The sequence below is a fragment of the Copadichromis virginalis genome, linkage group LG14 (assembly GCF_057382275.1).
Source record: "Copadichromis virginalis isolate Kocher_CV1m ecotype Utaka linkage group LG14, C_Virginalis_male_GT1.1, whole genome shotgun sequence".
Taxonomy (NCBI): Eukaryota; Metazoa; Chordata; class Actinopteri; order Cichliformes; family Cichlidae; genus Copadichromis; species Copadichromis virginalis.
In genome coordinates, this window is record NC_140631.1 from 28,282,150 (window position 1) to 28,296,874 (window position 14,725).

The 14,725-nt window shown below is 37.9% G+C and overlaps 1 protein-coding gene across 4 annotated transcripts in view; it reads left to right on the forward strand.

Moving 5' to 3' along the window:
* Positions 1-12,257, forward strand: part of LOC146694155 (neprilysin-like) — a 34,224-nt gene extending 21,967 nt beyond the window's left edge. For all 4 annotated transcript variants that reach the window (XM_085430301.1, XM_085430302.1, XM_085430304.1 and 1 more), the window contains exons 10-23: positions 1,185-1,286; positions 1,419-1,555; positions 1,703-1,796; positions 2,675-2,803; positions 6,634-6,732; positions 6,854-6,931; positions 7,147-7,250; positions 7,605-7,663; positions 7,762-7,881; positions 8,254-8,387; positions 8,812-8,877; positions 9,404-9,499; positions 9,972-10,048; positions 10,244-12,257. In XM_085430301.1, coding sequence (XP_085286427.1) covers positions 1,185-1,286; positions 1,419-1,555; positions 1,703-1,796; positions 2,675-2,803; positions 6,634-6,732; positions 6,854-6,931; positions 7,147-7,250; positions 7,605-7,663; positions 7,762-7,881; positions 8,254-8,387; positions 8,812-8,877; positions 9,404-9,499; positions 9,972-10,048; positions 10,244-10,343 — 1,395 coding nt within the window. In that variant the 3' untranslated portion in view covers positions 10,344-12,257. The remainder of the gene's footprint in view (positions 1-1,184; positions 1,287-1,418; positions 1,556-1,702; positions 1,797-2,674; positions 2,804-6,633; positions 6,733-6,853; positions 6,932-7,146; positions 7,251-7,604; positions 7,664-7,761; positions 7,882-8,253; positions 8,388-8,811; positions 8,878-9,403; positions 9,500-9,971; positions 10,049-10,243) is intronic.
* The last annotated feature ends 2,468 nt before the right edge of the window (positions 12,258-14,725 follow it).

Genomic DNA, 14,725 nt, shown 5'->3' on the forward strand with positions numbered 1-14,725 from the left:
TATATAGAGTGTTACGGATTCAAATATTGGGGATGGACACAAGAGGAAAAACCACAATAACAACACTGGTCCGGCCGGGTTGAGTCAAACAATGATTTTAATGATCACACGCGTGGGAGATGGACACCGTACGCAGACAGCATCAGATCTCAAAATGGTGGAGCATTGATCAACCTCTTATAGCCTCTAGTGGCCCCCACCTAATCATAAAAGCCTAAACATTCACATTCTTTCTCTCACACAGCGCCTAAGCTACGACCTTGGCTCCCTGTTTATCTGCTCCTGCTGAGATGGGGCAGAAAACTCCAGCATGTTCTGTTCTCTTCTAATCAGACAAATAAGGCGATGACTTTCTGCGAACAGTATTTCTTATAACTCAGCAGTATAATGCATCATAAAACAATATCATTCATTCACAATAAATCAGCAGTCTAATGTAATGCAAATCAGTTTAACAAATGCAATAGTTATCACCTTCTTCTAATTCAGGAGAATAATGCAAACTAAAACGACATAATAATTCACAATCTTTATTTAGGGGTATAACATGGCATAAAATAATATTATAATCCCACAAGAGGCAACCTACAACTGATGTAAGTTAAAATGCAGGCAAAAACTTTAGCAGGGCAAAGACTTTGTGCAGGTTCAGTAGCTTTATCTTTCTGTCTAAGCTGGTACTTCTTGACAGACTGGAAAGATGATGGTTCAAAGGTTCCTTCTTCCTTCTGTATTCTAGTTCTGTTTTTTTTCATCTAACTTAACACAAAAGGTTTCTGTTAGCAGGATGACCCTCCTGTCATCCATTTGTAGACCAAACCTCCCTCCTCTGTGTGTGTGTCTGTGGTTCCAGTCTGTAGCAGCTGATGTCTAAAACAAGCTGTTAACCAGCCTGATCCCAACACCGTGACTTTTCATCAACAGTTTTCCACACTCTGTGTTTGTCATCCTAGTCTGTTCTGCTCTGCTCTCTGCCATGCTTCACTTCTCCTCCACTCAGCTGCTGGCTTTTACAAGGCAGTCACACCATTCGCGCTCTGACATTTACAGAGCCAAAGCCTCCTGGGACGCCAAATACTTTTGATGCTGCTGGACCTGCACTGCAACTGTACGCATGTGTCGGGAAACAGGAGGGTTGTGACAGCATTCTTGACTTTTAGCCCCTCTGTCTTGCTCTTTCCAAGGCTACTGATACCCCAGAGGATCGTAACAACCCGGTGTTGCTTTACAACAAGATGGAACTGGGGGACCTGAACGCCAACTTCACCCTTGAGGTTGAATCACAGGTAAAAAAAAAATTCTTTATGTACCACAGTTTGCTGTTTTCATTTCACATAGATACTTCTTTCTCATCTTTATCTTCTTCTCCTCTTTATCTCTGGGGGGATTTAAAAAAAAAAAAACAACTCCTTTTGAAGCTATTTGACTGGAGTTACTTCACAGCTAAAATAATGAATACAGTCAACATCAGCGTCCCTGACACAGAAAAGGTCATAAACTACTCGCCCAACTATTACAGAAGGCTCAACCTGATCTTGGCCAAATACACCAAGAGGTAGGTGTGTTCATTTAAGTCTGTATCTGTGATGGAGTATAAAAGCCTGTTTTTGTCTCTAAGCTTGTGGGGGAGGGAGTGCACAGTATTGATAGCTTTGTGTGAGTATGATTGCTTTTTTCTCAACATGTTTCTGTCTACTCACAGGGATCTGCAGAACTACATGGTGTGGCGTTTTGCTATGAACATGGTGGTGGGTCTTAGCAGAGCTTACAGAGACACCAGGAAAGCCTTCCGCAAGGTATACGTACAGGACCTTGATGCTGTTATAGTCCATGGAAGGTCCTGTTTGCAGACACTGCTGCTTACCTAAGTTATTAAAAGAAATGCAAACAACACAGGGTGCAAAGCAGTTAAAAATGTTTGCAGTAATGTTCCTGCTGGTATGGGGCTAAATGACAATACTTATGCTTTGAATTAAATGCTAAAGTTAGCATGGGATCATGTTTAAGATGCCAACATGCTGATCATTTGCAGGTTTGTTTACCACTGTCACCACCTTGCTGGAATATGTGAGCATGTTAACACTTGGCAATTAGTGCTAAACAGAAATGATCTAAACCACAGTTACATTAGCACATAAGGCTGCTTCCAAATGGTTATTTACTGCACTTTTTTGCTACTTTCACAAAGCAATATCAGTTACCTTAAGCTGATACAGTTTATCTTCTAACACTGACAAGGCTACTGGAAAACCATCTAAGGTTAAAACATGTTTGAGATTTGTCTATGCAACATGCAAAATAGGCACATTTTTAGAAATTAGAAGATTTTATATTTTCAATGACTTTTTTTTGGGGGGGGGGTGTTAAGAGTTTTCATTTTGAAAAATTCTTTAAAATAAAGTGGGGGATGGGAATCAAACCCTACCACCACCCACACACCTATTTAATTGATGCTAAAACTGCAGTATCAGTCAGGCTCTAATAAACAGTCGATTTCAACACGTTGCTTCATTCATATTCTTCCTCCATGCCTTAAAAATCTTGGTAATCCTTTTTCTAATCTAATCATTTCCCCACTGCCCCATTTCCTATTGCCATGAGCCTCTTTAAACAATATGCTGACCAGTTTATCCTTCATCTTTAATTGATCTGTGCCTTGTTACTTTCCCTGCAGGCTCTGTCTGGTACGACGTCAGAGGCAGCAGTGTGGCGACAGTGTGCTCTGTACGTCAACAACAACCTGGAAAATGCTGTGGGACGACTTTATGTGCAGGAGGCATTCTCTGAAAAGAGTAAAGAACTGGTCAGTAGAAGGTGCATTAGGCTTTGTATTGTTAAAACACATTAGACTCAATCAAAGATAAAGAGCTCTTGGAAATATCCTTCATTAGACAAGATACAATCTCTGTAATGGAATTCCGCACCTTGTTTATTGAAAGCTGAAACTGATAATCTAAAAATGCCTCTGCAGGGCATTACAAGAGGAGTGTGGACGTTTATGTATTCAGTTAGTCATACATACAACAAAAAACATGTGTTTCAGGCACATCTGATGGAGAGTATTTTGACACCCACTTGTGTTTTTGTCACATTTGTGTCTTGTCTATCAGAATACTGTAGTTTTTGCTTGCCTCCACTCAAAGCAGCTGAACAAGGTGTCCTTGTTAGCACGATCACACCACCCACACTGTAAATTCAAACTGCCTATGCATGTGTATGTGTGAGCTGTGGCATCTGACATTGTGCATGTGAATCAATTTTTATTTGCGACCATGTACAACTTTCACAAATAGAAATACATTATTGTACATTTCTGTCATATCATCAAGAATTTTACAGTATCTTTGTATGGCAGTACATCCTCTGATGCACACAGTACACACATTTCATTGTGACTAACTGACCTGCAGCTGCCACACTTTCTTTAAGTGACACAGATACAGTATCTTTTTGATATGTTCTTCTTTCCTTTCAGTGCGTACTTTAGGTAAATTATTGTTTTATACTGCTGCTATTAGTATACCATCGATACAATATTTACTCATCTGCCACTTTATAAACCAAGGTATGCAGAAGAGCATCTCAGAGGTCACAACACCTCAAATCTTAAAGCAGATGGGCTACAGCAGTAGAAGACCACAATCGCTGCCACTCCTGTAAACTTAGAACAGGAAACTGAGGCTGTAACTTACATCAGCTCATCAAAACTAGACAATAAATGATTGGAAACATGGTACCTGGTCTAATAAATCTCAGTTTGAAAGCATGGTTCCACCTTGCCATGAATCAATAGCACAAGCTGCTAGTGGTGTAATGGTGTGGGGGAAATTTAATGATAGACTTTGGGGTTTTAAATTAAGTGTCATTTAAACACCATAGTCTATGTGTATAGTCTATCTATCTTCTGATGTTTTTTGTGTTCCAACAGAATAACACACTGTATGATAAAGCTGGTTTATTGAACATAACATCACCAGATGTCAATACAATAATAAACCACCCTTGGGACAGGGTTGAACGGGATATATGCAGAAACAAATCTGCAGCAGCTGATGCTATCATGTCAATATAGCCCAAAATCTCTCAGGAGTTTTTCCAGCATCTTGATTAATCTAAAAATTAAGGCATGGTACTAGAAAAATATACCTAATAAAGCAGCCAGTGAGTGTATATATGACTTCTCAAAAAAATAAATAAATAAATAAATAAAAGGAAAAACCCTAACAAAAGTTATTATTGCAATGAATAATTTAATTTAACCAACCTTTCAGATGTAATTAGCAAATCTTATATATAATATGCATTCAGAAATATATTTCGGCTAAACATGTCATGGTTGCGGCTGTGTGCAGGCAGGATGAGGACCCAAACGCAAGCTCACGGAGGCAGGATTGAACTCAAAACACAGCTTTATTGCTGGACAGAAAAACCATACAAACTAAACTGGAAACTATAACATATTGCACGGAGAAACACACAGCCATGAATGAGGGAGAACGTGACACAGAACTGAGGGAGACACAGACATAAACACACAGAGGGTTAATGAGGGAAGTGGGAGCGCACGGGGAACACAGGTGAAACTGATAATCATAACAAGACACGGCAGGAGTAAACGCAACACTGACGGGAGACTGTCAAAGTAAAACAGGAAGTACACAGAGGTTCAGACAGGAGGAGAGAGAGCCCGGGGAGAGCACAGACATAACGGGCTGGGGAAAAGATGGAATAAAACACAAGGAGGGGAAACGAGGGCTCACAGATACACAGAGGGTAATCAAATAAGCAACATCTTAACAGAACCTAGGAACCACGGCATAAATAAAGAACAAAATACAAAACACATGGAAACTAAGAATACTGGGCCAACATGGCCCAGGACCATGACAAAACAACACAAACACTCACAAATCAAATAAGAGGAATGTTTCCAGCACTTTGTTGAATCTGTGCAACAATGATTTAGGACAGTTCTGAAAACAAAAGAGGGTCCAAACTGGTACTTGAAAGGTGTACCTAAAAATTGACCAGTAAGTATATATGGTATATAAAGTAATTCAAAATAGTTAATGTAGATGGTAAATATGTAACTCTGATAAGTTGAATTACAATATTTTTCATTAGATTGTTGCTAAAGCATTACATTTCTAAGCATCCCCCTTTTTATTACGATAAGGTAACTTTGGGTCCAACTGTCTACTTTTCCAAACTCAGTCCATGTGGACTAAATCATGGTGAATGAAAAATATCTATTTTTGAGCACTTTGCTAGCTTTGGGTAGATAATGCACCTAATTTGCAGCACTGTGTGACAAAGAAGCATAATCATACTAAAACTTTGACTAAAAGAAAAAAACCAACAACTGGAACACAGCGTATCCATGCACACAACACTATCACAAGTATGTTAAAAGGTTTTTAGAAAAGCCTCTTAAGTATAATCGCTGCTGGTTTGTCAGCAACCACAGTGTGCTCTCCAAGTCGTCACGCATTATGTTAGCTAGGGCTCTGCTAATGTGATGAGAAGCTGGTGTGCCTTTTGTCTGCCTACTGTGGCCTCAAAATAAATCTGTGGTTAGAGGACTCTTGAAGGGTGACCTTTGATGTCTCTGAAGTTATTTTTTTTTAAATTTCCTGTTTCTGTTCTCTTTGCATTTGTTATTTGGTGGCGATTCATTTCACTTTCATTTGAATTGTCCCAGTTGTGTATTTGTTGTGCTTGTGGCCAAAAAACCTTTGCCTTTTTAAGTCTGATGGCCAAAGTACAGGCATGGTTTGCACTGGTGCCGTCAGTCAGATCGTGAAAACATGTAGCTCAGGGCAAATACATTATAGAAACATGCACCACAGGTTTCACTGAAAAGTGAGCTTTTGATGTGATGACTGATGATTTTTGAATTTGCATAAGAAAATCTCATTATCTGAAGCTACTATTGCTCTGAAGCATCTTTTCACTTGCACTCGTTCATGTGTTAAATAAAAATAATATAACTGGCCTGCCTATCGCATGGATGCCGTTATGCTGCAATATCTCTTCTATGATTTAAATTCATGAAGCTCAGGATCATTCGAGTAACCAGAAATGAAACCCTAAAATGCTGAATGCATCTATAAGCGAATGTAGATTTTTAAAATATGTAGAGCAGTAGCATGATCAATAATGTATTTGTAACCATGCAGTCAAGGAGTGAAGACATCTACTGTAGAGAATTTTAAAACAAGATGAGACTTTTATATGTACAAAGAAATATCTATTTAATAATAATTTTCTTTTGGTAGTTGTAGTTGTTTTTAGTCATGAAGCATATCTGATTATTGCCAATTTACAGCCAATTTTAACACTTGATAGAAAAAAATATGTCATGTTAAACTAATATCACACTTCTGAAAATGTCTGCCAAGGTCTCCTACACAGAGTGTAACCTGGAGTTGTTCTGCATTCATACGTGACTATGTAATAATGAGGCTTAATTCAGGGAAGTGCATTTTTATGAATTTGTTGCCCAGTATGTTGCAAGATTGCTTGGCATAACTTCAGATGACTTTTGATGATAGTCTCCTTCTGCAGTAAATCTGTTCTGACTGATATGATGAGGTTTTCACTCTTTGTTTGTGTTTGTGTGGTTTGGCTTAGATGGAAGAGATGATTAAAGGCATTCGGGAAGTGTTCATTAGTAACCTTGATGACCTGACATGGATGGATGCAGAGACCAAGAAAGCAGCTGAGGAGAAGGTATTGCTTATACTTTTAGCTATAACAGTTAATGATTGTTATACGTATAGCCCATTCTGAATTTCAGGATAGTTGATGGCTAAAAATGTTTGTTCAATTTTCTCAACCTATTCTTGTGCAGGCCCGAGCTATTCGGGAACGGATCGGCTATTCAGACAACATCATGGATGGCGAATATCTTAACAATGAGTACAAAGATGTAAGTATCTGAAAATATGCAACTGAGAATGTTTTCCTTCTTTCATGGAATCATTTCAGCAGAATACAGAGCGCCTTTATTGTAGCCGCATATCGGTTCTGTGAAAAATCTCTGTGAATTCCTGGCTTTTATGAGTTTTGCTGGAGAATATATGGCCAAGTGTTGATAGCTCTCATCTCGGCTAATCCTCCTGTTTTTCTGTGTGTTGGTGTTAGCTGAGCTACAGTGCAGAGGAGTACTTTGAAAACATCCTACAGAACCTGGAGTATGTGCAGAAGAAACGCCTGCGGAAACTCAGAGTAAAAGTCAACAAAGAAGAGTAAGCTTTCCATTGAGGGGTAGAATAAACTGCCTTATTCCAGATGTATATTAAGCTGCAATTATTACCATTTAAATTAGCAGTAATAAATCAGTTTTTTTCTCTTTTTGCCACTTTTGGTGTACCCCAGTATCTCACATTTAGCACAGTGCACTGATCATTCTCCCACACATACTCCTACCCACGTATAGAGTTCAGCTTTCCTCGGCTGGGAGGCTAACATTAGCCCAGCTATTAATAACTGCAGGTTAATTTTGATATATTTCATCAAACATGCATTTCACAGTAGTCTAGTGCTCTTTACTGTAGCAGTAGTGCTCTTCACTGTAGGTTAATTCCAACATCTTTCTCCAGGTGGGTAACTGGAGCTGCTGTTGTCAATGCCTTCTACTCATCCAGCAAAAATCAAATAGGTATTTCACATATATGCAAAGATTAAACTGCAAAAGACTAAAACAATACATATTTTATGTATTTGCTGATTTATTTATTTTACTTTTCTTGGTGTCAGTGTTTCCTGCTGGAATCCTTCAGCCTCCTTTTTTCAGCAAAGGCCAGGCTAAGTCTCTCAACTATGGCGGCATCGGCATGGTAATCGGTCATGAGATCACACATGGCTTTGATGACAATGGTATGAGTTTTCGCATTGTTACTCTTTGTTCCTCCCTGGGGCAGTTCTGGCAGACTGCATTGATCTTTGGAAAAATAAATTATATATATATATGTAATAGATTTCCCCTTGTAACTGGTACCAGAAAAACATGTTTTGTAACACCATTTAGGATCTCAGAACTTTTTTTCCAACTTGGTTCTGCTTCAGAGATGAGAGGATTTATTTGTACTGACATCTACTGTTCACAAACACATAAATGTAATTGAAATATGCAACTAACATAGAATATATATGTTAGTTGCTATATGTTATATAGCATTTAAGTGCTCTTGATATTCTTGTTTTCTTGTTCATCAAGTTCAACCTGTCCACGTCCCATTCATTCTTTAGGCCGTAACTATGATAAGGATGGCGACCTGAAGGACTGGTGGACACCAGACTCAACACAGAGGTTCCTCGAACTGTCGAAGTGCATTGTTGATCAGTACGGAAACTTCTCTTGGGATCTCGCTAGTGGACTACATGTACGTTCATCTGAACTATATCCATCCTTCTTCTTTCTCTTATCAAATTTCCTCCCATATTTTCCCCCAATATTATCATGAACTTTACTTTATCTCATAATTTGCTTTCCTGTTACCTTTGCCAGCTTATCTGTTGGTCATTTTTCTGTCTTTCCACACATTTTGCTGCCTCATACCTTCTCTGCTCCAGGTGCCCTTAATATTTTGTGTTGACATATCAATGGCTCTTCCTCTCCTTCTCTTTGTCTCACCTTCTGTGTCCTTTTCTTTTGAACAATGCTTCTTTTATCCCTTGTGAAATGATTTCCTATATCCCAAAAGTTATATGTACGATTTGCTGAAATACAGAGGAAAAATTACAGCCTCCTTCTGTCCTTTTCCCCTGTCAATCTTTGTGTTCTATGTCCCTATATCGCCTCTCCAGTTAAATGGTAACAACACCCTCGGAGAAAACATTGCTGACAATGGAGGGATACGACAGGCGTATCAGGTAATGAGCCTGGAAAAAAAAGAGAGAGAGAGAGAAAGTCTGTTTAAGAGGCCCAGTTTACAGATAAGAGAGGAGGTGATTCAGTCTGCAGCTTGCTATTGTCATCTGCTTTATAACATTAATAGACTAGTTATTTTGTTAGGTCACAGGCTGGCTCATTAGCTATTGTAAACACAGCAATAAAGGACATAATGTCGCTGCTGGATGTATCAGTTTTAGCTTGGCAAAGCACAGAAAAGACATTCAAAGACTTGAATGCAACATGAAAGAGCAGGTATAGTATTTTCACATAAATTATACATGTCTAACAAAGTACATACACGGTACACTTTTTTTTCTTTCTCTTTCAGCGCAAAGTCTAGATTATTTTTCTAATTAATACGTAGATCTCAGGGAGACAGGATGGATCCATATGCATTTATTTTTCTGTCTGCAAACATGGTGACATAAGTTATGATTTCATAATCAGTGTGATTTTTGGATGTATTCAACATGACTGCTGGGTAAGATTGTGTCACTGATTTAGGCCTACAAGAACTACGTAAAGCAGCATGGAGAGGAACCACCTCTGCCTGGAATTGACCTTTCCCATGATCAACTCTTCTTCCTAAACTTTGCTCAGGTAATAGCCTTACTGTCTGATGCAGCAGTTGTTTGTTGAATAATAAGCCATTTTTTACACATGCATTGTAGTTCTGATCTTTCCTAGGACTGTAGGCAACATTAGAAAAATATCCTGCAAAATGTGCATGCTTCGTGATGGATGGATGGATGGATGGATGGATGGATTGGTGGATTGATTGAATAGTATTTAGTATTTAGTATTTATTTATTTATTGTCATTGTCAAGAACAATGAAATTGCGTTTGGGGCTTCCATACAACCCAAAAAAAAAGAAGAAAATAATAAATAAATACCCCTTAAAACCCAAGTGTACATATTTAACCCAGTGTGACTCCAATGCAATAAGACAATCCTTAGCAATAATGATGGCTGAATGATGGATGGATTGATGGATGACTGGGTTAAGCAATGGATAGATGTGCAGATTTCTTGGTGCAATTCAGTGCATCCTAATCACTGTCTTTTTACAGGTGTGGTGTGGAACACATCGGCCAGAGCAAGCTGTTAATTCCATTAAAGTTGACGTACACAGTCCAGGGAAATTCAGGTAAACTCAAACCAAGAGTATTTTCTCTACATCAATCAGCTATGTGCTGCCGGCAAAGGGCAGAAAACAAATTACAATGGTAGCTAACATTTTAAAACCTAGACAAAATGATATGTCATGTTAATTTCACTTTCAAGTCCCCGTCTAATATAACAACTTCAGCTCCAACCATCAATCTCCTCTCTACGTTCACAGGGTACTAGGCTCCCTTCAGAATTTCCCAGAATTTGCCAAAGCATTCAACTGCAACAAAAGCAGCTACATGGTTCCTGACAACATCTGCCGTGTGTGGTGATTCACATACCTCTGGGATGGGTCCTCCCCATTCCCCTACAGTACCTCTACCCTCTGATTTTTGAAGAACTCACCGGGGGCTGCATTAAAATGGAAGCTTCCCTTAGCTCTTGACTGGATGGACCATGGCTGGTGGACTGACACTGCAGTATGCACTTCATCCAAGGACGGCAGCACACTGTACCCTCGTAGATGGATGGACTGAGCACTGTCTCTCCACCTCTGACACTGTAGTTCATTCATTCAGCCCAATTATTCTCCTACTCATACAATCACTTTTGTATTTTTGTTTTTATTTTTCTCTCAATTTTTCTTGTTTTGCTTCTCATTTATGAGTCCAATGTGTATTTGTGAGTGCACATGTGAGTGTGTTTCAGTCTAAATTCTGCAAAAGTATTTGGCAGAAGAGCAGCAGACAGACAAATGTGCTCAGCCCACTGGCATATGAATACACCAGACACCCACTCACACTCATATACATGTAACAGGGCTGAACCACTCTATTGTATGTGGGCCTGAGCTGTACTCTCATAAAACCTCAGCTGGTTTCAGCCTTCATCAACATGCTGATCCACTCTTCAGTGTACTCATAGTGTAATCTTTGGTCATCCATAAAACTAGATTAGATAAATTATTATAGAAAATCAAAAGTCATTTTATTATATAGAGCAGCGAGTATTTAATCGCGATCGCATATTACACAGTGCTGTTCTATAATCAATGCTAACATCTTTACCGCAGTTGGCAGGTGGCTGCTCTTCATTAGCAGAACGTGGATTATAAACCAAAATGAAGTTTTTGCCTTTAAGATGACACCTGGTCATAAGTCATAAAGACGACAATCGACAGACACCAAACCCTTTTCGTTCTTCGAGACTCCTGAGTGTTTCCGTGTGAATGAATGTCTCTGTGTCTTTTCCAGTCTTTGTACGTCATTTGTTATAACTGCCTGCTGTTTGTCAAGCAGATTGGTATGCCTTACAGTTGTGCTACTCTGTGTGAGTGTGTATGTGCATTTGTGGGAGAACAAAGGATAAGAAAATGTATTATTAAACAAGTAGCTCGGCTTTTTCTCATGCTCGTTTGCTTTCTCGTTAAGAATTGGATGAGAAAATCAACACCACTCTCACGTCTCAGTGTTTTAGCCAGCTGCCATATGACTTAACTTAGCATAACGAGTGCAAAGAGCTGTCCGTGGTCTGTCCAGTTTATATAATAACCCCGGCTTGATTTCAGTAATTGCCACATTGCGTTTCATGTTTTTATCAGTACGAAAAGCCAAAGTCAAAAAAGAATCTGATTTTTAACAAACTCATGTGAGCGTATTATTAAGCTTCCAAACTTTTGATAAGACATTGAATAAGTGTGTTCATAAAATGTTTAACTATTGAGAAGAAGCATAGTGATTTCCCATTTTTATCTTGGCTTAATCTTACAAAGTGTGCCATATAGCCAATGTTTTCTGTTTTTGTTTTACGGTGATTATAAGCACAAAGCAAAAAGATTAAGCTTCTTATATAGTTTCAGAAACATTAAAAAAAATCACAAGTGCATCCATTTTTTGAATACAGGTGATTGTATTAAATCAGTAGAATTTAATTAACCATTTCATGTGGTTTTATTTTTTAATGTTAAATTGTAAGTTGAAAAAGCTAGAAAAGCTAGAAATTAGTGCAATGAATGATGTACATGATCATGTAGACTGTATACGCCTTCCATGTCCAAACTATATATATATATATATATATATATATATATATATATATATATATATATTCAAGCTCCCAGGCCTTTGGTAGAGCACTACAGCTTGAAAGCTAAACTGCCTGCAGGGGCGAGCGGGAGATATATGTATCGATATCTATATAGAGATATATATATCTATATATATATATATCTCTATACATCTATATATTGATATATATCTATATATATATATATCTCTATACATCTATATATTGATATATATATATATATATATATATATATATATATATATATATATATCAATATATAGATGTATAGAGATATATATCAATATATAGATGTATAGAGATATATATATATATCTATATATATATATATCTCTATACATCTATATATTGATATATATCTATATATATATATATCTCTATACATCTATATATTGATATATATATATATATATATAGACAGATATTCTCAATGCTATTTGTGCTAGCTGTTTTTGTGTCTTTATTGGTCACTCGGTTTTCTTTCTCTCACTTTCAGTCCACTTGTAGAAAGACAGAAATACCTCAGTTGCCTGTATTTAGATACTTTCTAAGAATGACTGATTATCATCTTGAGAAGCATCTTTCTTTCAGAATAAACCTTTAAAAAACACAGTATGTCTGCAGACAGCTTGACTTATTATGTTCATGGGTGTTTTTGTTCTTTAGCTCAAATATATTTCTGAATGCATGTTATCTGGGATAGGAAGGACGTGCTAGTAACATGTGAAAGGTTGGTTAATCTTGTCAGAAATCCTTGAGAAACAAGAAATCAAAATTTTGGGCGAAGCTGAAGTCATTTACTACAATAATTAGCTGATGATATGTTTGTTTTTTTTTTCCTCTTCTTCTCAGTTTTTCAGAAATGCCTAATTCTTAGAATAAACAAAGCACTGGAAACCTTACTTAGCAATTTTGGTTCATATTGACATGATAGGATGCCAAGAGAATATCTCCTACACCACTACAGCCTGAACTGACATAACTGGGATGGATCAATGTTTTTATGTTGTTTAAGTCTGACCATACTATCTGAAATCAAAATCCGGTAGATTTGAAATAGTCAGACCAACAAGTCAACTTCTTCTTATCTATTCTAATGCTCGGTTTGACCATGTCTACATAAGTGCTGCCATGTAATTGGTTGATTAAATATTTGTGATAAAGAGCAGTTTAACAGGTGTACCTAATAAAATTGTGCAGAAAATCATTCAAATATTCTACATCAAAGCTTGAAATCTGCATTTCCCTGATGGCCTTGTAAAGATTAAAGTATGGACATACATTACATTCCACTCACACAATATTGTTGACTTGATGCGTGTATTATGAATAAAGTGGTTTATTTTTGAAATTTCCACAGAGAGGGCAAATATTTAATCTAAATGCAGCTTCCCCCACTAATTAGGCCTATAAGAATTGGGGGAGTAGGAGCTGAGTGTGAAGCCAGCCAAAAGTTAGTCACAATGCAAACAAATGACTGTGCAATATCTTTATAGCAGCTCCCAAGCTGCCTGCTAGTAAATATACCCCATGCTGCAATGAACTAGCAAGCACATTTCCTGGCACGGGGATGGCTTGCACCTTGGCTGAGACTAGAGAGGGAAACTGTCAGGGACGTACAGGGAATGAGAAGAAGAAGAAGAAGAAGGAAAACAACACTTCAGAAGTTCAGAGGTGAGCCAAAGAGAATTATAACGCACATGATGTGAGGGACAGGGATGCCAAGTAGGAGCACAGGAAATATGACCAAACTCTGAAGAAAAGTGTCAAAAATATCTTAAGAAAGGGGAGAGTGCTGCTGCAGGGGCAAGGGCCAAAAAACACATACTTGTGCAAATAGACAAAAAGTAAAGCCTGGAATTATTTTGTTTATGTCTTCATTTTTGTAGTTCTTCTTTACCACACTATAAAAACTTTCACGTGAGTGCATGCTTCTCATTGGCAGAGCAGACCAGAAGTATTTGGGGGTTATGCTGGAGTCTACAAAATGTCGCCAGTGTGTCAAACAGGGTGACTTTAAAAAGCAAGGACAAACTTTATTTAGTGTTTCTTGACTGCATAAAACAACAAACAGCCAACAAAGATATTTTCACCTGCTGCTTCTGGTTAACACATTTCTGCCCTATCTGAGATTCATTCAGTTACTGTTTTCAGTAGAATATTAGTTGCAGTTGCTTATTTACTGCCAAGATTCCCCCTTTTGCTCCCACTGGCTGTAACACTTTGGCAGTTAGCTGAAAGTTCACACCACCCACTTTCCTCGTGCTCTCACCTTCCCAGTCATTAGCAGCTACACTAGCTAACATCACAGCTAACATTACAACACCTCAGCATGTTCCTAGGAGGCTGAACAGTTTATTTTGCACTGTGAACATTGTAGACTGCTGTGGTAACCCAGAGGGGGGATATTAAACGAAAACACATTAAAGAGTGACTTGAGGTTTTTTTTGTTTTTTGTTTTTTTTAATTTGCTGTTATTATTTTATTTTATATTTCACAACACAACTAGCACTTCTGGGCTTAAAATGTTAAAGCCTACTGCCATTTCAACTTTAAGAAAGTCACCAGTGCCAGCTCTTCTTTTGTTTTCGCTCCCACTACAAAGTTCCCTTCTGTTGCCCTCTGGTCA